The 27,039-nt window shown below is 44.8% G+C and overlaps 1 protein-coding gene across 1 annotated transcript in view; it reads left to right on the forward strand.

Moving 5' to 3' along the window:
• LOC134910921 (CD109 antigen-like) overlaps positions 1 to 27,039 on the forward strand; it is a 195,467-nt gene that overhangs the window by 167,477 nt on the left and 951 nt on the right. Inside the window, exons 28-32 of the mRNA XM_063919309.1 lie at positions 4,611 to 4,772; positions 4,888 to 4,953; positions 8,184 to 8,320; positions 12,677 to 12,827; positions 14,365 to 14,467. Of these exons, the coding sequence (XP_063775379.1) occupies positions 4,611 to 4,772; positions 4,888 to 4,953; positions 8,184 to 8,320; positions 12,677 to 12,827; positions 14,365 to 14,467 (619 nt within the window). The remainder of the gene's footprint in view (positions 1 to 4,610; positions 4,773 to 4,887; positions 4,954 to 8,183; positions 8,321 to 12,676; positions 12,828 to 14,364; positions 14,468 to 27,039) is intronic.

A 27,039-nucleotide genomic window follows, 5' to 3' on the forward strand; every position in this document is an offset into this window, starting at 1 on the left:
ACACATAATTCCACACAGTAATGCACCTTACACATATGAACCACATTACTAATGCCCATAATACACATAATGCCAGACAGTAATGCACCTGACACATATGCCCCACATTAGTAATGCCCATAATACACATAATTCCACACAGTAATGCACCTTACACATATGAACCACATTACTAATGCCCATAATACACATAATGCCACACAGTAATGCACCTGACACATATGCCCCACATTAGTAATGCCCATAATACACATAATTCCACACAGTAATGCACCTTACACATATGAACCACATTACTAATGCCCATAATACACATAATGCCACACAGTAATGCACCTGACACATATGCCCCACATTAGTAATGCCCATAATACACATAATTCCACACAGTAATGCACCTTACACATATGAACCACATTACTAATGCCCATAATACACATAATGCCACACAGTAATGCACCTGACACATATGCCCCACATTAGTAATGCAGGTAGCTTTTTTTCTAAAACTTACTTTTGCTTGCTGGTGTGCTTGCAGTCAGTGTGTGCACCCATGCAGCTCCCTAGATCTGTGACTGCGTTTGTGAGATAGGGGTGGCAGGATGGGTGAGTGCTTGCACTCACATCCATTAAAGGGGCACCCGTACAAGGGATGTGACCTCACAGGGTATGCTGTCCTTTGCAAGCCTCACCCTTTATTTTCGCTTGCTGGTTGGACACAAATAGCAGCAATGGCCAGATCCTGCCATACTTGCTGGTTATACAAAAAGACCAGTATCAAACATGTAGCAACTGTCCATTTTCTTCACTGTTTAGTGTGTTTGCTGGTGTCTGTTACTCCTGGCAACTGCATGCCCTTTATTTTAAACTGTGGGAGTGATATGCTCTGCCCTACAGTCTGACGAGTCCGAAAGTCACGCTGCACTGATGTTTCATATAGAAATATTGCAACGCAACTTACTGACCAAGTTACAGTGCTAGATGGCAGGGGAATTTTACTGACTAGGAAATAAAGTGTGGGGAGAACACTGCCCATGTTATGTCCCTGCAGACACCTGGGGTTTGCACAGGGATAAGGGACACACACAGGATATCAGGGTACCCCTCCCCCATGTGAACAAGCAGTATAAGTGATTTCAGATTTATGTGGAGCAGTGTTCCAAAATACACACGTGGTATCACACGGAGCCATCCAGTAATAACCTTATATAGTCAGTGAAAAGGTCACAGGTCCAGGAATTGCAGTTACCTCGCTTCTGCTGTCTAAGGTCTCACACATCAGGGGCATTCAAGCATGTCGGAGTGGGTTTAAGGGACAGTGTGCATTCTATTTGACAAATGTAAAAAGCAGTATATACAAGTACTGATTGAATACATTTGGAAAGTAACAGTTAGTTTGCAGACTGTCTCTTCCAGCATGAGATACTGCAGGGACATGCTTGGTTGACACTAGACATGCTTGGATGCCCTAGGCAATTGCCTAGCCTGCATATAGCTAAGGCCGGCTCTGCTCATACTAGCTACCTTAGATTCAACTGCCATTCACCTGCTCAGCCTGCCAAATGATTCTTCTTCTCACAGTCTGTTCCCTCACATTGGTCCCTCGCTCGCTCACAGAACTCAATGGAAAATCATTGACAAATACTCTGACGCCTACTAAGAGGACACTTCTTTCCTATCAAAGTCTCCCTCCTTCCCACTGAACTACCTCAGACCTAGACTCCAGTGGTTGATGGTACATCTGGGCAAATAAATATTCCTTATTGCGGCAATAAAAATTCTTTATTTTCAGGGGCTGCCTGCAAATGAAAATAAATAGTGCCGTATAAAAGTTGTTGTATTTTAATTAGTGCACACATTGTCCCCCACAGGAAAACAATAAAAACACATGAAATATATTAAATACAGGGGGACCTCACATAATTTTCCTCCTGTATTTTTAGAACCAGAACCGGCACAAGGAACAAGGGGCTGGTTATGCTTAGGAGAGGGGAACCCATGCAGTTTTTGTTACAATTTTTAACACTTTCTTATACTTTTACACAAAGAAGCCCTGCACGGATCTCCCTGATCCGTGTGGACTTTATGTTCAGCCGTGTTTGGCTGCGCCAAATCCGGCAGCCAAACATGACTGCATACACCGTCGGAAAACACAAATCCAACAAACACGGAAGCTTAGTACATTACCGGGTTTTTTTTTTAAAATACACCCGAGTATGTTAGTAACCAGCTGAGTGTCATCTCAGCCAAAACAGAAATGATAGCAAATTACCCATAGTCTATTTACTAAGCCATGGTTGGGACTTTATCTCAGTCCACTTCACTGGCGTTTCTATAATGGGTGCAATGGGTGCGGTGCACACAGGCCCCTGGGTCCAGGGGGAGCCTACACCGCGCCCATTGCACCCATTTTAATACTTACCTTTCCGGAGTCCAGCGCCAGGAGCTGCAATCACGGTGAAAATCGCCGCCAAAATGGCCACCGCGCATGCGCGGTATCCAAATTGGTCTCCGGATCATGGCGGGCGCCATGTTTCCGGAGATCTGCGCATGCGCAGTAGACTCCGGCACAGTGCCGGAGTCTACAACACCGTCTACAGTGCCGTGCAGAGGAGGGGGCCCAACCGGAGGTGCACACGGGCCCCCTCCTCTGTAGAAACGCCCCTGGTCCACTTTATCTCCATCCATGGCTTAGTATATAGACCCCTTTGTCTCCTAGCTCAAGGCAGAGGTAAATACAGAATAAATGAAAAATAGCGCTAGAGAACAAAATAAAATGCCTAACAGTAAATGTATTGATAGAAAAAATATATGTAAATTTAATAAACATCTAATAATGAGCCTAAAACTAACCCTACCCATCCACAGCCTAACCTTAACCCTTCCTGGAGGTGCCTAAACCTAACCCCCCCTCCCCGCAGCCTAAACCAACCCCCCGCCCCGCAGCCTACACCTAGCCCCCCCTCCACAGAGCCTAACCCTAATTCTCCCACCGCAAGCAGAAACCTAGCCTGCCCCCCCCCCACCCCCACCCATCCCCAGCTTACCTTTCCTGTGTTCCCACAGTGTGTCGTTCGGGATCCCGGGTGTTGGGATGCCAGCTCCGGCATTCCTACCTGTGTCTTGATTCCAGCATTGCTATTTTGACTGCTGGGATACCGACAGTCGGAACCCTGACAGGATCCCAAAAGTACAAATATTGGCCAGATGATGATGGATATATTGGACCTACTAGACATGCGGTTACCACTGTCAGGACCAAATAGTTCAAGTGAGCATAGTGCAATAAAGAAATATGTGCTGACAGAGAAACGTCCGTTGATATTGAAGAAGCTTGACAAACTGTTGAATTAAAATGGTTTTGGGTCTGATTCATATTTGTAAGCAAAGCAAAAAAGTACACGATTGGCAAAACTATGTTGCACTGCAGTTGGTGCTGATAAAACATGTGTAGAGGTAAATAAATACATGTTACATCTGCCCCATATGGTTTTGCCCAGATGTGTGCTTTGTTGCTTTGCTTACAAACCTGAATCAGGTGCATTATCATCCATTGGCGTGTTATTTAGCAGATTGGCAATGACCAGCTGGCAGAGGTGGTGTCTGTACCATTAGTTTGGCAAACAAAGCCTTGCAACTTGTTGTTGGTTGGAGTGAAAATCTACAATAAACAGGTCCTATAAAAAGACCCATGTGATGGAGGTGCTTACTACCCACAGCTTCCTCAGCAGCAGATGATGGGACCCTTAGGATGGCTGTCTTTAATACGCCAATGTAATCAGAGACAGGAAACTGGTGTATCCATCAATCAAAGTAATCTAGCAAGCCATTTATAATAAAAAAAAAACTATGCAAAATGAGGAGGCAATCTTCTCTTAAAGGAATCATGAAAAAACTTACATAGTACATTAAAGAAGGGTACCTGATAGCCAGAATTGCGGCTGATAGTGTACAAGTGATCCAAGACTGGAAAAGTTGCGGGTTTTCACTGGATCTTTATTGGATGGCAATATTTTTCTAATTAAATAGTTCATTATGCTTACACAATATCTGTAGATACTGGATGGTCCACCAGACACATATTTCTTCATTGTACTATGCTCATTTGAATTATTTAGTCTTATAGTGGTCTCTGCAATTGCATGCATAACAGGTACATTATATCCATACATTTTATGGTCAATATTTGGACCTTTATATATTATTCTTTTATTAAGTGTCTAATAAATCTATATATCATTTTTGCTATCACACCATAAACTATTAGGCATTTTCAATCAGTGACCTACTACTACCCATGGTTATATATACATTATAAACACCAAGCATCTATTAAATGGCAGTCAGACTCCTATCTTGACTGCATCTTTTCATCAAAATATGATACTCAAACTTTTGTTTACCATGGTATAATACAATTTTGTTTGCTAATTAAACTAAAAAGAACAGGAGTTGGACTGCCATTTTCCTTTTTATAATGAATGTTGAAATATGAATTACAATATAACATTAAAGTAATATCTCTAGCCCCTGTTGCATGCTGTTATTGTGTTTTTAAAATGTATAATTCAGTTTATGCTTAACTTAGACGCATGTTGTGTCTTTACCAGGATACAATAATGGCTCTGCAAGCTCTGTCGCAGTTTTTGGTAGCTTCGCCCTCTAGTGATACATCTCTTACTGTGTCTGTCATTGGATCAGACCTATACAATTACGTACCAAAAACATTTCAGATCAACAGTGATAATCTTCTCTTGTTACAAAGTCAGCAGGTATGAGGCTATGTCTAATATTATTACAATTGAAAAAGTATTAATCTACTGTACTCTATTGGAGTTATTCATTTCAACTAAAGAAATAACTGAATATTCATTTCTGCATTGTTAGATCGGAGTTTCCCAGCCTTTGTCAATTAACATTACCGCAGATGGAAGAGGATTGGCTATTGTACAGGTACACCACAATGTCCTAAAAAGCTTCAGTGCACTCAGTAATTGGTTGCCACTCACCTATCACACATACTGTAGCATATATTATAGCATATGTTATAGTAAAAAAACAAAAACCCTGTCAGGACCAGGCCAATTATCACATCACAAGGACAACTTATTTCTCAGGCTACCCAAGTGTAGTTTGGGTGTGGTATAACAGATCTACAAAATTAGATAGACAGTCAGTAGGTCGACAGCTACAAAAGGGCGACGGGGTAAAAAGGTTGGCAAGTTTTTTCATGTTTTTTTGGGTCAAAATGTGTCCATTTCATGTCTGTGACTACGATTAGTGCAAACCTGTGCTTCGGGCAAGGTGGCTTGCTCTGCTATTGCTGCACTCACCACAGGTTACTATTCCCACGTGGATCACCACAGGTTACTATTACCATGTGTTAGTTCATGTGGCTGGTATGAAGCAAAAGTTGAAAAAAATGAAAAAAATCCCCAAAAACATGTATCGACCATTGTCATGTCAACATTTTGAACCTGCGGACCATAAACACAGTGGACCTTTCACCTTTTGACCATGTCGACCTAGTGCATGTCGACCATGTGGGGTCAACCTATTGACTGTAGTTTACATTGATTCTTACATTGATTCTTTGCACAAATAAGATATAGGCCTAAATCTAATTATATTTGATAGTAATAATACTTTACGTGCATGCACATACACGCACACTTTTTTTTCGAGATTCTAGCTATGGCTAATTTCTGCATATAATATTAATCCAGAAATTCACTGTGTCGTGTACACTCTATGGGGGGTATTCAATTGTTTGAAAAGTCAGTTGGGTGTCTGTTTTGTCCTATATAATAGACAGGAAAAAACAGACACCCAACCGACTTTTCAAACAATTGAATATCCCCCTATGAGGCTAATTCTAAGTTGGGAGCAAAGCAAAGAACATAATCAATTAACTTTGCACCTTGATAAAACCGTGCTGCACTGCAGGAGGGGCAGGTGTGACCTAGGCAGAAATTGCAGTGTACAAATAAAGTGGCCCAGCAATTGTGGGCTACATGCAAAAGCATGCAGTATATGTCCTGTATACAAATATATATATAGATGTATTTGCACCCTTTGTATTGCAGTATGGTTTATGCCAGATACATAGGTACTTGCTACTGTTTTTTGCTTGGCTCCTATTTTATATGTGACAGCCTGTTGAAGGTTAGATCCCAGTATGAAACTTATAGTGTAGAATTCAGTTTGCACAAACCAAAGTTGGCAGATGGGTCACAGACAGCTCCAACGGGCCCCGGTACATGGACGGGGCATGGCCATTTTGTGGAGGTGTGACCAGGCCCCGCTCCTTATTAAATATTAAAAATGATACCATATATGCGGTGCCACTGGTAGATAGGGCAGGGGTCAGCCTCTCTCTTCAGTCCAGGGCACATCACAGAGCAGCGTCTCTTCCCAGCCACTACCTGCAGAGGGCGGGTTGGCAGTAGCAGCAGCGGGTCCCTGGCTCCTTCAACAGGCCCGGGTAAATAGTACCTACTCACCTTCCCTCTTGGCGCCACTGGTAGGCAGACAAAAAATGGTGGTGGAAAGGGGGAAATCTGATACTGATGCCATTTTTCAGAGGTTGACAACTATAGGGTGACAACTATAATTTCAAATGTCACTCACACTTCTATGCAAGTAATATTCATGTTGTGCTAGTGCACGGATAAGTATCATCTGGCACTCCAGCTGCTGTTGAAATACACATCTTAGCATTCCCTGCCACAGTTTTGGCATGCCAAAACAGCATAACTATGGCAGTGCATATTAGGATACATAGTTCCAGCATCTGGCATGCAGCTTGTTGCCTACTGCTGTGCAAGGAGAAGACTGTGAACATCTTAGGCACATTTTTCTGTGATGCGAGTGCTTATTATTAACAGCTCCCATAAAATGTGCAAAAGTACCAATATATTGGTACACAGGTCAGGACATACAAAGTGAGCAGCAATTTAGATTGCAGGAGAGTACAGTAACCATGAGTAAGAAAATGAGAGCATAATATATAAAGCACCCCTCCCTTGAAGGGATAGGTGGGTTAGATGCATACAGACACTGGTCTCAGCTCAGGCATCTCACAGCAATGAGGGAAACAGGGACAATGAAATCTGAAGGGGGCTAGTGCCTAGTGCTATGCAAAACAGGTTGATGCAAAGAAGCCCAGGTTTAGGTCTAAGGGAGACAACAAAATGGTTGAGAGGAATATCTAGTCACCGGAGCTTTTGACATTGAGTGCGGCTGCAGTTTTGCCATGGTAGTGCAAGTGGAAAGCAATGGTTGCAAATCCCATGGGTGGTGATGGCAAACAGGAGGAGAAAATAGCGCTACCCTGAAGCAGTGAAGGATTGCCCCTAGAGAAGCAGCTGCATTCAGGGTGAGTGCAGTATTCACTGGGCAGGGTGAAGACAGAATCAGGGAGAGAGAAAAAGTCACTGGGAGAACTCACCCAAAACTGCAGCTGGTTGGTTAGAGAAAGGAAAAAGTGGATATATAATCTAATGTAACAATCACAAAATTTCTTGTAAGGAGCCTAAAATAACAAGCAAGCAAAGGGGTTAATCCAATTAGCCGCGATGCTCTCGCTGGTGTGAGTTTTATGGCAGCCTGAATTTGCAAAAAAGTGCTTGCCACACCACAGAGGTCCGAGCAATTTTGTGCAAATTGGGGCTGATTTCAGCCCGCAAAGGATGCAAGATTGGGTGCCGTTGCACGTTGAAAGCTGCAGCAACGGCACATCGCACCCTTTGCGGCTAATTGGATCGACCCCCTAGCACTTAGCGACAACTGTGAAAAGAGTGAATTTCACCACACACAAATTCACTGCTTCGCATTTATCACAAAAATAGTTCACTTGCTTGTTATTTTAGGAATGTAGTACTAAAAGTTAGGTTTTAATATTACAATTCTGGATCCCCACATAGTTCATACTGAATGAACTATGGTTTTAATATTACAATTCTGGATCCCCACAAGAACTATAGTAGATGATCAAGCATAAATGGTTTTAATGAGAACTAAAATGTTGCTTTAAAACAATCCAGTTGAACATCTAAGTTGTATCATCTTGATATTGCTTAAATATAAAAAAAAAATGCAATTTAGTTTACAGCAATGAATCTCATATTTCAATACAACATTTGTACTGACATGTCCTGTACTGTATTAATTTTATATTGCAGCTTAATATCATATATAACCAGAAAGCATCCTCGAGGCATAGAAGACATCTTGTTCCATCAGAAGCATTCTCATTAGATGTTACAGTAATAGAAGACCAGTTTAACACTGCTCATCTTTCAGTAGAAATATGCACAAGGTATTCTTTGAAATGAATTTCAATTATTTTACAGTCTTTGCAATATTATTTTCTTACAATCTATTAAGCATATTTTTTATTTCAAAACAATGGGTTTATATTATTTTTGTAATTTTACATGTTTTTTCATTTGTGTACCTTTCAATATTGCATGAATCAACATTTAACACCAAAGTCTACATTTTACCATAGCTAGCGGTGCTTGTGTTGTGCAACATGCAGTCAGGCAGCAAACTCAGTCTCCTATAATTTTTCGTTGCACTTTTTTGTGTGATGCATTGACATTATTGTTTTTGTAGTTTTGTTTTTGTTTTTAAGTTTTTCAGTTTTTGTCATGAAATGGTTTTGGTTTGTTTGTATGACTGTTATATGGTTTAGAAATATGGATGAAAAACTGTTGTTTTCTGTTAAACTTTTATGTGCTGATTTAGAATATAACACTAAAAAATATTCTATCACGTCACATTTTTTAGATACAAGCAAAAATATCTTAAAAATGCTTAAAAATAAACAATGCCATATGAAATTTAACTATGGATTCTATTCAGTAAGAGTTGCAGATTCTGCTAGAAAGCTTCCATAGCATGCTGAAGGCTGCCCAGCACAGGCGGCCAGTGATGCGATCACAAAACAATATATATTTAATAATTTGACATGAAAAAACTTTTTAACATAATTGGTTTTCTTCAGAATCCCTGGTGGTATGAAATATACTTACAGGTGAAAAAATTATTAATTAGAGTCTACCTGACTTGTCTTCCACTTTCCATGATGAAAGTCGCTAGTTGTTAACAAGAACCCTATCAGCTCATTGTCTTTTGCATAATCTGAAGGTTGATTTAATGCCAATTATGTAATAGACAGCAGAGCACAATATCTTACACTTTATCCAGAGTATATAATCATATATCATCAGATTTATCAAGGCACTTGAACCTACATTTTAACAGCACAAAAGTGAGTTCTATCACTGAACTAGTGGATTTCTGTTTCTCATTATACTTATGCTCAATATGAGTCTGCAGAAATAACAATGGAGTCAGTCCCTTCTGTCCCTTTTTATAGACATCATGATGAAGCTTTGATGAATATAATGTATTTATAGATTCAACCTTGTCTGTACAGGGAATTGTCTTTTTATTTTATTTTTTTAACATATCTTCTGTAGGTTTGCTATGGATTCTGTTGGATTTATCTAACTGTTAGTTATTGCAGGATTTGTATTGATATCTAAAATAATCAATAGTCCCATGGTCCGATGGTCTATTGCCATCTAAAGTCTTTTTTTTTTCTGTACATTTCCATCTGATTTGCCTTTACCTGAAGGAAAATTGCAGAAAAAGCCTAACATGATGCTTTGTAAGTTTAGCCCCTGGGCTTCTTTCTGGACAATTTGGGAGCTGTGAGTGACGAGTAGAGGGCAAGGGCGTAGCTACCATAGGTGCAGGCCGTGCAGCTGCTATGGGGCCCAGAGCTGAGAGGGGCCCAGCTTCCCTGTCAAAGTTACATGTGTTATATAAATTTTTTGCCACTGAGTACTACGTGGGGGTCCATTTTCCTTGGGGCCTGCAATATATTTAGATATGCCTCTGGACTTGCTCATTGTAGTGTGGTATAAAATTAACTGTAGGGCATTTTAATGTTATATAATATGAACTGGGGCACTGTAATGAGGGATAATATGAACGGGGAACACTATATATCATAATGTGAATTGGGGGTACTGTGCGGCATAATGTGTACTGGCAGCTCTGAAATGTGACATAGGGTGAACTTAAGCACTTCTGCGATTCATAAAATAAACTAGGGCACTTCTATGGGGCATATCTTTAGATAAGGCTCTACTGTAGTTCAGAAAATGAACTAGGGCACTGTTATAGGGCATAGAATTAACAACTGCTGCAGAGAAGTGTCTCTCTAGAAGCATCGGGACGGGGCCCCTTCAAAATGTTGCTATGGGGCCCACAAAGTTCTGGCTATGCCCCTGGTAGGGGGAATTAATTAATGAAGAATTTTGCACAATGGAGCTACAGTATCAAAGGAGTTTTTGATATAGGCGGAACACACCAATAAACACAATTTTTTTTTTAAATAGTATATTTCCCATATTTATCCACCCTCCTTTGTATGGACTTTACATTATTTATATATGTGTGTCTTAAACATGCTTTTTGTTATTAAATGTGACTGCTTTGTCCCTGCTTTACGCCATTCAGTAAATTTACATTGGTAAAATAATTAAATTTTTTAAAGCACAGAACACAAGACTATAACATAAAATGTGTCGTGTTACAAACCTTTTACTGCAAAATTCGTGTCCCGAATTTAATATTTAGTCAAAATCACCCTATTCTGTTCATGTTGTTGAAGAAAAAAAGGTTGAAATTGTTGACTACTTTAACATAAGAAAATAGATATATATTTTTTTCCCTACATCTATTTCTGTTCTAATTTGTTTGAAAAATGTCAGACAAAAGTATATGTTTTGAAAAGTTTACTGAGGTCCTTTGTGGATATCTTTGGTTTCAGATCAGTGTTCATGCTTTGTGCTACATACAGTTGTTTTCTTCAAGGATAGTTTATTACTTCCTTAGTCTACACAAGTGTGTTTATTTGTTTTTTTTTTTTGAGAAACACAAGGATTATTTTGGTATCATACAGAAGATAGATATATGTATATGTATGTATGTATATATATATATATATATATATATATATAATTTTCTAAATATATATATATATATATATATACACACAATAATATAAATGGACAATATCACATAGTTCTTCTTATCACTACATAATCCACATTGTCCTTTGTACACTACTGAAATTATGTTTTAGCCAAGGTTAGAACAGTGATAACTAATACCTGGACCTTATATGCTACAATATACAGCAGGTGGAGCTCTTGGACCGAGCCTGTATTAGTATGAATTAGTGATGAGTGGATTCGGTTTTACTCGGTTCTCAAAACGGCATCTTATTGGCTCACGGATTTCATGTGTTTTGGATAGCCAATAAGATGCCGTTTTGAGAACCGAGTAAAACCGAATCCGCTCATCACTAGTATGAATGCTGTGGGCTGTATCTGTGAGCAACACTCAATGTACCCCACAAAGAGACATTATTTTTTAGAGCTGGGCTGGCCTATCATGCATCTTTGCAGTGATGTGTATTCGAGAAGGGATAGTGTTCATGCTACATGAGGGCATGGCCACATCACCCTGGGGTGTGTTCAGTGCTTCTAAAGTACTGGTCTATAATCAGCACTCTTGCCCAACCCTAAAAACTCCCCATCAATGTGACAAGTAACTGCCCCAGATATGCAGGCACTGAAAGGGCACTCATTAGTGAGACACCTTCCAACCAGTGCTAGGGGTGCGAATTGCTGAGGGGTGACACCAAAATGCCTGCTTCTCCTCAGTAACATGAGCCAGGTTCTGCACTGTAACATTACATGCACCACTTGGCTTCTGTCACAGTGTAGGAGCCAGTACTGCAGACATACACGGGTATATTCAATTGAGGTCGGATCCATTCCGACATGCATTTGTCGGAATGGATCCGACAAGGGCTATTCAATGCCCATCTCAATTTGACTTTAAAAATGTCGAATTGAGATGAGGGAGAGGGGGGAGAGCCGCGGGCAGACGGGGGACAGCATCGCTGCAGGAGGATGTGGCACAGCCGCTAGACCTCACGGCAACGTCCACCCGGCTCCAGCAAGCGGGACCTCACTTGCTGGAGCCGGGTGGACGCTGCCGTGAGTGGCGGCTATGACACATCCTCCTGCAGCACTGTGCTGTAGCGCTGCTGTCCCCCGTCTGCCCGCGGCTCTCCCCCGTCTCCTCCTCTCAGGTCCCTCATCTCAGTTCAATTTTTTTTTTAAGTCGAACTGAGATGGTCGGAAACGGGGCCAAAACTTGTTGATTTGGCCCCGTTTCCCTCAGAAGCACACGAATCGGCGACTATACCGCCAATTCACATACTATTCGACAAGTCGAATTCCCCTGCTTCCAACTGTCCTTAAATAAAGAGAAATGTCCTGATCTGTGGCACAGTCGGGCAGTCCCATCACATTGGAAGATCAGTGTGTAACTTACTGTCACTTTAGAAAACACACTTTCATTAAAAAAAAGTTTGCTTTTTTTCTCCACAAATATTGCTCGGATTATATTTTTATGTCTTCTAAATAACAGCCTGTTTGTATTCCAAAAGCACATGGTCCATACATATACATGATCCTAATTTCAAATGACATATATCTTATATTTATCTCGTGGGCAAGATGTGCAATATGTACAGACATTTATAAGATTTTAATTTTACTTATTCTGAACTTTATATTCTCAGTTATCAGGGTGCAGGGAATGAGAGTGGCATGGCAATCCTAGAAGTTGAATTTCTAAGTGGATTTACAATGAGCCCTAAAGGAATTCCCATAAGCGGATCAGTTAAGCGAGTGGAGCTTAAAGATGGTGAAGTGTATATTTACTTTGATTCGGTGAGATTTCAAGTTCATGGTAATATGCATGTGTTTCTAAGGGGGTTGTTCAGACCTGATCACTGTTGTGCGAATTCACAAGCCGGCAAATTTTCGATCGACTGCGCATGTGTACGGATCGTAGTACGCATGCGCAAGGCCAAACAGCAAAAAAATCCAGCAACTTTTTTTGATCGCTAGTCATACGCAAGTTGATTGACAGGAAGCGGGCATTTGGGGGTGGTAACTGGCCGTTTTCTGGGAGTGTCAGGAAAAACATAGGCGTTCCCAAGCGGTTTCAGGGAGGGTGTGTGACGTCCGCTCCGGCCCCGATCAGCCTGATTCTATCGCACTGTAGGAGTAGGTCCTGGTCTACGCACAGACAGGAAAAAATCATTCAACGATGAATGAGTTGCAGCTGACCGATGATCGCTGAGATTTTCGCAAAGGCATACGCAGGCTTGCACTGGGCGGGTTTTCACTCTGTCTGTGAGGCGGCTATCTGATCACAGACCTCTGCAAATTCTCAGGAGCGATCAGGTCTGAATTACCCCCTAAATAATAGGTCTGAAACTATGAGGAATGATCTTAAAAACTTTATAAAATACTATGTACTTTTTCATCAGTCCTGTGAGTACTTCCTGCTTATTAAGTGAACAATGTATTACTGCAGCATTGATGCTGCAAACATAAATAATCCCTATTACAATTAAGTATTAGATCAATACAGAATACAGAACACTGTTTAGTGATTTCTTTGGATTTGTAATCTTTTGAGTCTAGACCCTTATACAGTATATTTTTTAAAGCTGGATGTATTGAACTAAACTTTCCATACACTCAAAGATAATTACATCTTGCTCAAATGCCTTTTTCCTGTTAAATTTAATTTTCAAGAGTGTCATGGAAGCTTTGATGCAGTCAGGGTCGGATCTAGACCTTGCGGCGCCCCGGGCAGAAAAATAGGGGCGTGGCTTCATGGAGAAGGGGCGTGATCAGTTATGCCCCCTGTAGCTGTGCCCCCAGTAGTATTGCCCCAGTACTGTGCCCCCTGTAGAGTAGAAAAAAAAATTAATACTTACAATCCCCGCTCCTGCTTCCCGACCGCTGCTGCCCTCCGTCTCCGGCCGCCGGCGCCGCTCCTCGGATCTATGGGAGAGACGTCATGACATCTCTCCCATAGCACTGCATAGACACTAGAGGTCAATTATGACCTCTAGCGTCTATGTGCCGCTCCCACAATGCAGTGCGGTGCGCGATGACATAATCGCGCACCGTACAGCACCAGGCATCTAAACAGCACCGGGCGGCACCAGTAGCGGATTTTGCCACGGTGGCAGCGCCCTCTGGAAGGCAGCACCCCGGGCAAAAATCCTGCTTTGCCCGTAGCAAGATCCGCTACTGGATGCAGTTATATGGTTGTATACCACTCAAATGATAACTATACAGTACACAGATAAAATAAACTAAACTGAAGCAATTTACACAGAATGAACATTTGCATGAATCAGAAAAATATATAAACTACATCTATGCTGAATTTTCTATTATCTTTCAGGTGACAACTAATCGAGTTTGCATATCCGTTCCAATGGTAAGGTCTGCAAAAGTAGCCAGTTCTCAAGAAGCTGTGATCAAAATATATGACTATTACAACCCAAGTAAGTACTTGCAGTTGAGCTCTGTCTGAATAATGATATCACAGACAGTTATTGTAAATCAAAGGTAGTTTTAAAATATAGTATACTAAAGAAAATATATCTGCTCTAATTCACAACTAGATTGTGTTCTGTGAAAGATGTATTCTGCAGAAAATGAAATTTTATTAAAGTTGTAATGGTCAGAAAATAAATATTGTATATTATGCATTACATAAGTGGTGGAACTTGTGAGTGGTGTGCCTAGATGCAAAAATATACTTTAGGGCCCTTTCCTCCGCCCCAACCCACATTTATAATATGCCACACATCAGTGGGTGATGGGGAGAGGCAGGGAGAGGCAAAGGATGAACGGTTGATGGGCAGAGGGGACCCCGTCCCCTTTGCTTTCCTAGATTGGCACTTGTCAGGCAGGCTCTGACAGTGCCAGTTACACCGGCTGTGAACTGCCTTTAATGAATAAACAGCTGTGAATCAGGAAGGATGGATAGCTCTCTGTGAATTAGAGGCAGTACAAGGCTGTGATCATCAATGCTGATAAGTGGCAGGACTCCTCTATCAAAGGGCACCCAAGGCCAGGGCTGAATCCTGGGGCTATCCCTGGCACCCCTGGACTGTGGATGCTGGGTTAATAGTCTATTACTGAAAAATAGAATATTGTCTTTTGCAGGAGAACTACAGACCCCAGCAAACCTCCCCTGCATGCTGTTACTTGAAGAACCACAAGTACCAGCGTGTGGGTATTAAGGGCCTGCTGGTATTTATAGGTCCCCTGTAAAATAAATATTAAAATAAAAACAGGACACCAAATGCTTTAATATTTTATTAGTCAGCAGCTTCACTTGGAGGGTGGCTCTTTTACAAGGCCGCCACAAATCCAAGACTTCCCCGCCGTCTTCAATCTTCAGGAGCTCTTCATTGCTCCTCCTCTGCCGCCAGACTGACACTCGCTGCCTTGCGCTGCCTAATATTAGTGGCACTAGGGGGTGGGGGGATGCTGCACAATTTTGAAATGGGAAGCCATGCCTGCCACCATTAAGCACACTACCCGCTGACAAGGTATGCACAGGTAAAGTGTACTGCTTCCCGCCGCTATACCCACCACCGAGTTCCGCAACAGCGGATGGTGCGGGATCCACACCGGATCCTGCACCTCTGCGATGCCGATAGTGTGCTGGGCTTCTGGGACCAGCGATCAGCCGCCTGCTACAGTCTCAGCAGCCTACACACTACAGTATTGGCTGGCTGGTCAGCAGTTGGATCTTCCAGTTTTTAAGCAGGTTTATAAACTAGGAGACCTGACAGACACCAGGATCGGGTGTGCACGTTGGTTGGCGGAGGGTATACACTTGTCCAGGGTCTAGCAAACCGGTTGATCAGCAGTTGGATCTCCCAAGGATTGCACAATTGTGTGCCCAGCTTTGGTGCCTAGGGTAACTGGTGCAATGCACCTTCTGCACCAGTGGTAGTTCCGCCTCTGTACAGAATAAAGATCGTGCACAATGGGGTGGATTCTGACTCAGATGAATGGATGCAAATGGGGAGCTTTAGAGTGCATGCGCTGAAGCAAATGTGCACATTTTTGTGTATGTCCATGCTATTCTTAGTTGGATGGATCTTTGCTGGAGCGGTCATTCTGTGAAATGCGTGCGTAAGGGCAGGACTTGTGGAAGTGTCTTGACTGTGGTGGGCCCATAGCTAAAGTTCTGTGCAATTATGAGTCACGGAAACCTGTCTCTGATGGATCTCTTGCACCTATCCAGGGCCTGGTGCAAGTGACAGTATAATGGGAAAAGAAGAAACCACCTTAGGCAAAAATTGAGGACGAGTCCGCAACTCAGCTCTATCCACATGGAAAATCAGGTAAGGGCTTTTGTGAGACAAAGCCGCCAACTCCGACACTCGTCGTGCCGACGCCAAGGCCAATAGCATGACCACTTTCCAAGTGAGATACTTTAATTCAACTGTCTGAAGAGGCTCAAACCAATGAGACTTAAGGAACCGTAACACCACGTTAAGGTCCCATGGTGCCACCGGGGGCACAAAAGGAGGCTGGCTATGCAGCACCCCTTTCACGAAAGTCTGGACTTCTGGAAGAGAAGCCAATTCCTTTTAAAAGAAAATGGATAGGGCCGAAATCTGAACCTTAATGGAGCCTAATTTTAGGCCCAAATTCACTCCAGTTTGTAGGAAGTGGAGAAAACGGCCCAGATGGAATTCTGCCGGAGGAGCAGTCTTGACTTCGCACCAAGACACATACTTCCTCCAGATACGGTGATAATGTTTCGATGTTACCTCCTTCCTAGCCTTTATCAGAGTAGGAATGACCTCCTCCGGAATGCCCTTCTCCGCTAGGATCCTGCGTTCAACCGCCATGCCGTCAAACGCAGTCGCGGTAAGTCCTGGAATAGACAGGGCCCTTGTTGTAACAGGTCTTCCTTGAGAGGAAGAGGCCACGGATCTTCGGTGAGCATCTCCTGCAGATCCAGATACCAGGCCCTTTGAGGCCAATCTGGAACAATGAGAATTGTCTGAATTCCTCTTCGCCTTATGATTCTCAGTATCTTTGAGATGAGAGGAAGAGGGGGGAACACATAGACCGACTGAAACACCCACGGTGTCACCAGTGCGTCCACTGCAAATGCCTGAGGGTCCCTTGAGCTGGCGCAATATCTCTGAAGTTTTTTGTTGAGGCGTGAAGCCATCATGTCTATTTGAGGCAGTCCCCACTGACTTACAATCTCTGCAAAGACTTCTTGATGAAGTCCCCACTCTCCTGGATGCAGATTGTGTCTGCTTAGGAAGTCTGCTTCCCAGTTGTCCACTCCCGGAATGAAGACTGCTGTCAGAGCGCTTACATGACTCTCCGCCCATCGAAGAATCCTTGAGACTTCTGCCATTGCCACTCTGCTCCTCGTGCCGCCTGTTAGGTTCCTGGTGCTCAGAACAAGGGAGATGTTCATGAAGGGAGTCCAGAGCACCAGGACGTAACGCTGGGAAAGGGGAATGGAAAGGGAATAGCCCCTGGCGCCCTAACTCTGTTGTCTCACCCGTGCTGTCAGAAATCCCTTGCGAGACTATGGTTTCTTGAGCCCTTGGCAGCCGCGTTTGAAGGGCGGATTATGTCTGCCCAACTCCGATGCCCCCCGGTCTTAGTGAGAGACAAAGGGAAATCCAAGACAGGATGATAACAAGAGGCCCTCTAACTAAGCAAACAGGCCAGGGGCTACAAGCTAACTAAAAACCTAAAGTATGTGCGGAGAAACCGCCAAAGGAAAAGAACAACAAAGGAAATGCTGATCACACGCCGACACAATACCTTTGTTTACCGGCGGTGACAGCATAAGCAGAACCCTCTGCAAAACACCAGGGACAGAAATAATAATGGAATACAGCGGCCTAGGCCAACGGATGCAGCAGAGCCGGTACTCACGGAACCGGTACGAATACTGGCAAACGGACAGGAACCCTCAATGATGCCGACACACACTCTCAGAACTGGAGGACAGGCAGAATCCCAAACGACAGACCGGTGGACACCAGGAAACCAGGAACTTGACCAGGGATAGGCAAAGCCACTGGACGTCAGGGCAGGAACGCCTCACAGCAGGACACGGGCTCAGACACAGGAATCGACACAGGGACTGACACAGGAATCAACACAGGAAGCAGCTAGTCAGATACTGCTATACAGGAGCTCAGGGACTGGCAGGAACCAGGTCAGACTTCAAGCAGACTGAAAACCAAGAAATATCACCAGCATCTGTGAATTGCAAACAGCCAGCATATAACAGAGAGGCCTAATTAATAATCCCATGCAGCTGCCCTGTTGCATGACTCTAAACTGACAAGATGCAATTAGCAGCCAGGTGAGGCTGAACACATGGGAACAAGCTGCAATTACACAGACTCACCAGCGGCAGCAGACAAGAGTATTCTAAAACAGAGCAACGGGAAATCCTGGCATGCAAGACAACTTTATAAACATAAAATAGGAATGAACCACTAGCTGTGGTTCATAACAGTATCCCCTCCTTAAGGGTGAGCTCCGAGCACCCCATGACACCCACGGGGAACATAAAATACAGAACAAAAATGCAAAACAGGAATGAGCCACAGCCGTGGCTCATAACATTACCCCCCACTTGAGGAGGGGTCAAAAGACCCCAAAATTCAGACTATCCAGAACAAGGGATACAAAAAAAAACCTGACACACTGGTCTAACAGACAAGAAAACAAAAAACAAGCTGTAGCAACAACTTGTAACAGTGCCCTCCCCTTGATGGTGGCCACTGGACACAAGACAAGAAAAAAAAAATCTTTTTTTTTTTTTTTTAATCAAGGCAAGAGTCAAAAATTATTTATTTTTCTTCTTCTTCTTTTACAAAGCTCTTTAGGTCTGACCAAGGTAATTCCCCAAACATTGTCTGAACTGATGGTACCACCCAGCAAGGCTGCGTTCAAATCAGAGACAGGTCTCTTACCCTTGGGAGCTGAACTTTCTGGTAAAGTACTATTATTAGAAGAAGAAGTCAGAAAAGCACATCCTGCAGTCAAAACAACGGGCTGGGACTCTTGTGCCGAGTTTACAGTATTTGGTGGACTCTCAGCAGACAAGACGGGTGACTTAGAGGAACCTGAACCAATTTCTTTGGAACCATATCTTTTAATAATTGCATCACAGAATTCTAGGGGATCCTGAAGAATGGGATCTTCAGCTTTCATTAGGCTGGTCGCCCACTCAAAAGGCTCTCCTCTAAAAGAATAAATCAGATAGAGCCCAAGGTTTTCTGAAGTGACGCCCAGAAATGGTCTAGACAACATAATAGTGTAATAGTGTTTGAAAAGCGCCTGAAATTGGGCTAAGTCCCCATCAAAGGTTATGGATGTTGAGATATCAGAGTCAGGATCTGTTTCCTTCTCATCTGACTGACTGGAGTGCTTTGCTAGGACCTGGTCACTATTGACCTTACTCGAGGCTGAGACTCTCTGAACCCCACCCGGGGCAGTTGCTTTCTGAACCCCACCTGGGGCTGAGACTTTCTGAACCCCACCCGGGGCAGTGACTTTCTGAACCCCACCCGGGGCAGTGACTTTCTGAACCCCACCCGGGGCAGTGACTTTCTGAACCCCACCCGGGGCAGTGACTTTCTGAACCCCACCCGGGGCAGTGGCCTCCGGGAACCCCGCTGGGGCAGTGGCCTGCGGGAACCCCGCTGGGGCAGTGGCCTCCGGGAACCCCGCTGGGGCAGTGGCCTCCGGGAACCCTGCTGGGGTCAGCACCTCGGATTCTTTTACTGGGACCGGGCCGTTGGCCTCCCTGACTGGGATCGGGCCATCGGCCTCCCTCTCTGAGTCGATAATTATCGAAAGTTCTCCCGGGACTATGACTTCTGGGACTTTTGCTGAAACAATAACGTTCAGATCCTCCACTAATGCTATGCTTCTTAAGTTCTTTCCTGGGGAAGCGACTTCTAGACCCTTCTTTGGGTCTGCGTCTCTCGAGACCCCACTTGGGGATATTACTTCAAAGATCCCTTCTGGGGTTTTGCTTCTCGAGTTCCCTTCAAGAACTATGGTTTTAGAGACCCTTTCTAGGGTTGCGCTCTTCAAGTCCCTACCTGGGGTAACAGCTTCTGAGACCCCTTCTGGTATGGACACCTGAACTACAATATTTGATGTCCCTCTATAAGCTTGGGCATCGGGTACCGCACCAGCACTCTGGGCATCGGGTACTGCACCAGCACTCTGGGCATCGGGTACCGCACCAGCACTCTGGGCATCGGGTACCGCACCAGTACTCTGGGCATCGGGTACCGCAACAAGATCCTGAGCTACGGGCACCACTCCAGGACCCTGGGCTACGGGCACCACTCCAGGACCCTGGGCATCGGGCACCACTCCAGGACCCTGGGCATCGGGCACCACTCCAGGACCCTAGGCATCGGGCACCACTCCAGGACCCTGGGCAACGGGCACCACTCCAGGAACCTGGGCAACGGGCACCACTCCAGGAACCTGGGCAACGGGCACCACTCCAGGGGCTTGCAACTCTGCTTCAACAGGAACCTCAAGAGAGGAGAGAAACATTCTCTTTTGATTCCTAAATCTATAATGGGGCTCCCTTGACCAAGGACCCCAATTATAGGACAGAGAGTTTTTTAGTGTGGGTTGTGTGACAAGTACCTCTGCCACAGTAGAGACAGGAGTAGGTCTTGTATCCTGACTCAACTTGACCAGAGGGCAAGACTCGTCACCACACTTTGGCTTGCGCAACTCACAGGTCTGCAGATAGTGGCCTAAACCCCCACAATATAGGCATAAGTTTAAGTTTCTGCGACGCAGACGCTCCTCTTCTGAGAGCCTGGGCCGCAGAAAACTTTTAAACCTTTTCTCTTCAATTAAACCAGAGGATTCTCTTGTCACCATACTGTGAACAAGAGTCTCTTTAGAGATAGATGTACTCTCAACGACTTCTGGCAAGATGAGCAAGATTTTAGTCAGAAGGTTTTGCAGTTGCTTTAGGGATTGCTGCAAAACTTCTAGTCGCTCTGGTCTCAAAGCACTGAAAACAGAGTTCAGGGCTGCGAGAGATGCCTGCAGGGCTTGCATAGTAGACATAGGAGGATTTAAAACTAGACAAGACAAGGCAGGACTAGACAAGGCCGGACTAGACAAGGCCGGACTAAATTTTTGCTAAACAAAACAATACTTTTTTTTTTTTTTTTTAAACACCGGACTGGATTCTAAACACCGGACTGGATTCTAACACCGGACTGGATTCTAACACCGGACTGGATTCTAAACACCAAATTCTAGACAGGACTGGATTCTAGACTAGACACTGGACTGGGCCAAAAAAGAAAAAAAAAGTTTTATTTCTTTTTTGTGGTATGGCTGGTGATAATGTTAGGTTCCTGGTGCTCAGAACAAGGGAGATGTTCATGAAGGGAGTCCAGAGCACCAGGACGTAACGCTGGGAAAGGGGAATGGAAAGGGAATAGCCCCTGGCGCCCTAACTCTGTTGTCTCACCCGTGCTGTCAGAAATCCCTTGCGAGACTATGGTTTCTTGAGCCCTTGGCAGCCGCGTTTGAAGGGCGGATTATGTCTGCCCAACTCCGATGCCCCCCGGTCTTAGTGAGAGACAAAGGGAAATCCAAGACAGGATGATAACAAGAGGCCCTCTAACTAAGCAAACAGGCCAGGGGCTACAAGCTAACTAAAAACCTAAAGTATGTGCGGAGAAACCGCCAAAGGAAAAGAACAACAAAGGAAATGCTGATCACACGCCGACACAATACCTTTGTGTACCGGCGGTGACAGCATAAGCAGAACCCTCTGCAAAACACCAGGGACAGAAATAATAATGGAATACAGCGGCCTAGGCCAACGGATGCAGCAGAGCCGGTACTCACGGAACCGGTACGAATACTGGCAAACGGACAGGAACCCTCAATGATGCCGACACACACTCTCAGAACTGGAGGACAGGCAGAATCCCAAACGACAGACCAGTGGACACCAGGAAACCAGGAACTTGACCAGGGATAGGCAAAGCCACTGGACGTCAGGGCAGGAACGCCTCACAGCAGGACACGGGCTCAGACACAGGAATCAACACAGGAAGCAGCTAGTCAGATACTGCTATACAGGAGCTCAGGGACTGGCAGGAACCAGGTCAGACTTCAAGCAGACTGAAAACCAAGAAATATCACCAGCATCTGTGAATTGCAAACAGCCAGCATATAACAGAGAGGCCTAATTAATAATCCCATGCAGCTGCCCTGTTGCATGACTCTAAACTGACAAGATGCAATTAGCAGCCAGGTGAGGCTGAACACATGGGAACAAGCTGCAATTACACAGACTCACCAGCGGCAGCAGACAAGAGTATTCTAAAACAGAGCAACGGGAAATCCTGGCATGCAAGACAACTTTATAAACATAAAATAGGAATGAACCACTACCTGTGGTTCATAACACCGCCTTGGCGGTTTACATGAGCCACTGCTGTGATGTTGTCTGACTAAATTAGAACCAGTAGAGTCTAGAAGGTGAGAACTCTGCAGCCACCACAGGAGAGACACCCTGGCCCTGGGGGACAGGTGGATCATTTGATGAATCTGTAAATGTGACCCCGACCACTTGTCCAGAAGGTCCCACTGAAAAGTCCTGTAATGGAACCTGCCGAATGGAATGGCCTCTTAAGACGCCACCATTTTTCCCAGCACTCGAGTGCAGTGATGTACCGACACCCTGTCCGGCCTCAACAGGTCCCTGACCAAGCTCTGAAGTTCCTGGGCCTTTTCCATCGGGAGAAAGACCCTCCTTTGTTCCGTGTCCAGAATCATGCCTAAGAAAGGCAATCGGGTCGTTGGAACTAACTGTGACTTTGGTAGATTTAGAATCCAACCGTGTTGTTGTAACACCCTCAGGGAGAGTGATACGCTGTCTAGCAATCGTTCTCTCGATCTCACTTTTATCAGGAGATCGTCCAAGTACGGGATAATTGTGACACCCTGCTTGCGCAGGAGCACCATCATCTCTGCCATTAATTTGGTAAAAATCCTCGGGGCCATGGAAAGCCCAAACGGCAACGTCTGAAATTGGTAATGACAATCTGCACTACTAATCTCAGGAACGCCTGATGAGGTTGATAAATGGGGACATGAAGGTATGCATCCTTTAAGTCTAGGGACACCATATAATCTCCCTCTTCCAGACTTGCGATGACCGTCCTGAGCGATTCCATCTTGAACTTGAACCTCTTTAAGTATAGGTTTAAGGATTTTAAATTCACAATTGGTCTGACCGAACCGTCCGGTTTCGGGACCACAAACAGGGTTGAGTAATAGCCCATCCCCTGCTGCTGCAGGGGAACTTTGACCACCACTTGAAGGCACAACTTTTGAATTGCTGCCAAAACTACCTCCCTCTCTGGGGAAGAAGTCGGCAGTGCCGATTTGAAAAACCGTCGAGGAGGCACCTCTTCGAATTCTAGCTTGTACCCCTGGGAAACAATGTCTATTGCCCAGGGGTCCACCTGAGAATGAACCCAGACCTGGCTGAAAAGACGAAGACGTGCCCCCACAGGAGCGGACTCCACCCGCGGAGCCCCAGCGTCATGCGGTGGATTTAGTAGAAGCCGGGGAGGACTTTTGTTCCTGGGAACTGGCTGTAGCTGGCAGCTTTTTCCCCTTGCCCTTACCTCTGGCAAGAAAGGAAGATCCCCGAGCTCTCTTGGATTTATGGGGCCGAAAGGACTGCATCTGATAATGTGGCGCTTTCTTAGGCTGTGAGGAAACATAAGGTAAAAAAGTTGATTTACCAGCAGTAGCTGTGGAGACTAGGTCCGCGAGACCTTCCCCAAACAACTCCTCACCCTTGTAAGGTAAAACCTCCATATGCCGTTTCGAGTCGGCATCACCCATCCACTGTCGGGTCCACAGTGCTCGCCTGGCAGAAATCGCCATAGCGTTCGCTCTGGACCCCAGTATGCCTATATCCCTCTGAGCCTCTCTCATATAAAGGACCGCATCCTTAATATGGCCCAGGGTCAATAAAATAGTTTCCTTATCCATCGTATCCATATCAGCAGATAAGGTATCGGTCCATGCTAGTACAGCGCTACAAACCCAAGCCGACGCTATTGCCGGTCTGAGTAATGTACCAGTATGTGTGTAAATTGACTTCAAGGTAGTTTCCTGCTTGCGGTCAGCAGGATCCCTGAGGGCAGCGGTATCCTGAGACGGCAGCGCCACCTTTTTGGAAAGGCGCGTCAACGCCTTGTCCACCCGTGGGGAGGAATCCCACCGTATCCTGTCCTTGATCGGGAAAGGATACGCCATAAGAATCCTTTTGGGAATCTGCAGTTTCTTATCTGGAGTTTCCCAAGCACTTTCAAATAACTCATTTAATTCAAAGGAAGGTGGAAAAGTAACCTCAGGCTTCTTTTCTTTAAACATGTGGATGTTAGGATTAGGCACCGCGGGGTCATATATAATATGCAGCACATCCTTTATAGCAATAATCATATAATGAATACTCTTTGCCAACTTTGGCTGCAACCTCGCATCATTATAATCGACACTAGAGTTAGAATCTGTCGGTATCTGTGTCAACTATCTGAGAAAGTGGGCGCTTTTGAGACCCTGAAGGCCCCTGTGACATAGGGAAAGGCAGGGTCTGACCCACCGTACCATCCCTGGACTCTGCTTTGTCCAAATGTTTGTGCAATAAATTCACATTTGCATTTAAAATATTCCACATATCCATCCAGTCATGTGTCGGCGTTGCCGACGGCGACACCACACTCATGCGCTCCACCTCATCCCTAGGAGAGCCTTCCGCTTCAGACATGCCGACACGCATGTAGTGACACACCACACACTCAGGGAAAGCTCTATCTGGAGACAGTTTCCCCACAAGGCCCTTTGGAGAGACAGAGAGAGAGTATGCCAGCACACACCCAGTGCCAATAACCCTGGAAAAACAAAAATTTACCCAGATATAGCGCTTTTTATATATATTCACTGCGCCAAATTATGTGCCCTTCTTTAAAACCCTCTGTCACCGGTGATCAGCAGGGGAGAGTCCGGGGAGCCAGCTTCTCAGCGTGTGCTGTGTAGAAAATGGCGCTGTTGAGTGCTGAGGAAGAAGCCCCGCCCCCTCAGTGGCGGGCTTCGGTCCCGCTTTTTTTAAAACAAACTGGGGGGGATCTGAAATACCACTAAATAGTGTAAATCTAATCATAGCCAGTCCTAGAGGTATACATTGCTGCCCAGGGCGCCCCCCCCCCCCGCACCCTGCACCCCACAGTGTGCGCTGTGTGTGTGTTCTGTGTGGGAGCTGCGCGTTACCTCATTGAAGATCTGAAGTCTTCTGCCGCCTCTGAAGTCTTCAATCTTGTTATACTTACCCGGCTTCTATCTTCCGGCTCTGCGAGGAGGACGGCGGCGCGGCCCTGGGACGAACCGCTAGGGGAAACCTGCGTTCTGACTCCCTCTGAAGCAGAGCCTATCATTTAAGTAGGTCTGCTCCTCTCTCCTCAGTCCCACGATGCAGGGAGCCTGTTGCCAGCAGGTCTCCCTGAAAATAAAAAACCTAACAAAATACTTTCTTTCAGGAAGCTCAGGAGAGCTCCCTGTAGTGCACCCAGTCTCCTCTGGGCACAGTATTAAACTGAGGTCTGGAGGAGGGGCATAGAGGGAGGAGCCAGTGCACACCCATACCTAAAGTTCTTTTTAGTGCCCATGTCTCCTGCGGAGCCCGTCTATTCCCCCCATGGTCCTTACGGAGTCCCCAGCATCCTCTAGGACGTAAGAGAAATTATGAATAGTCAATTAGTCCCACTCATTCAATAAACCACCAATAAGTGTTTTATAAAGAAAAGACTAAAGCTGGGTGCACACCTTCTGCCGATGCGATGCAACAACACATCACACTGCCATACACACTGTATAAACAGCTATAGGTTGCCACACTGTATAATTTCAAGCTGCATATACAGTAACTACACTGTGTTGGACGCAGAATCGTACCATCTAATAGGACAATTCAAAGAAAGACTGCTGGGAATGATGGATCAGTGGTATACACCATACTGTCAGTACCTGTCGGATTTCAGCCCCCTATTCTGACGCAAATCCAGCAGCAATCGACCATAAATCTGCGGTAGTTATAAAGCACCAGATCACTATGAAAGTTGTAAAAAATCCAAATCAACCTTTAGTCAATATACCCCCAAGTCTCACCCGTACTTGCTGATAGACCCTCTATTTTTTTCATTGTTTGCTCTGAATGATTCGAAATATGCAACATCATGGCGTGTAATGCTGGGCATAGACTTTATGATTATCTGGCCGATCCACCCGATATTGGCGGATCACCCCAGATAACTGTAGTATGCATATAGCCGATTGATCCAAAAATATCAGTTAGGCATGCCGGATTGTCCAACATGTCTGTCTGATGCAATATTTTCTAAGTGTCTGGTCAGCCGCATTGGGCAGTGTATGCCCTGCCACTGCCGATCGACAGACAATTCCCCTGTTCCTTCAGTGCCTCCTCCAGGTAGGGGGGGGGGGGGGGGGGGTTTGGAATGCTGATATCATGGCTGAGAGAGATATATGCCTGTGATATCGGCACTGTCTGAGGCTGCCAGATAAAATGTCTGGGGTTGGTTATTGTTTATTATTTGTCTTCAACATTTGTTTGGATTACAGTTTCCACTGCCGAATAATACTTTATACACTGTCTTTTTGTTAAACGGTCATAAACATAGTGGTTATGGATCAATGGGTCAACCTATAGGTTGACAGTCAATAGGTTGACATTAACTTGGTCGACGCCTGGAAAAGGTTGGCACAGGGCAGGTCAACACATGAAAAGGTCAACATGCCATTTTTAAACTTTTTGGGTGTCCCTTTTCGCGTAACATGATCAGGAACCCCAGTTAGTGCACTACGTCCCCTTGCATGGCGAATGAAGCTGGCAAGGTGCCTCGTTCCGCTACCGCTGCACTTGGCACAGGTTACTTACTATTCCGGTTACTTACTATTCCCAACCGTAGTA

This window comes from Pseudophryne corroboree, chromosome 4 (assembly GCF_028390025.1).
Source record: "Pseudophryne corroboree isolate aPseCor3 chromosome 4, aPseCor3.hap2, whole genome shotgun sequence".
NCBI classification, from domain to species: Eukaryota; Metazoa; Chordata; class Amphibia; order Anura; family Myobatrachidae; genus Pseudophryne; species Pseudophryne corroboree.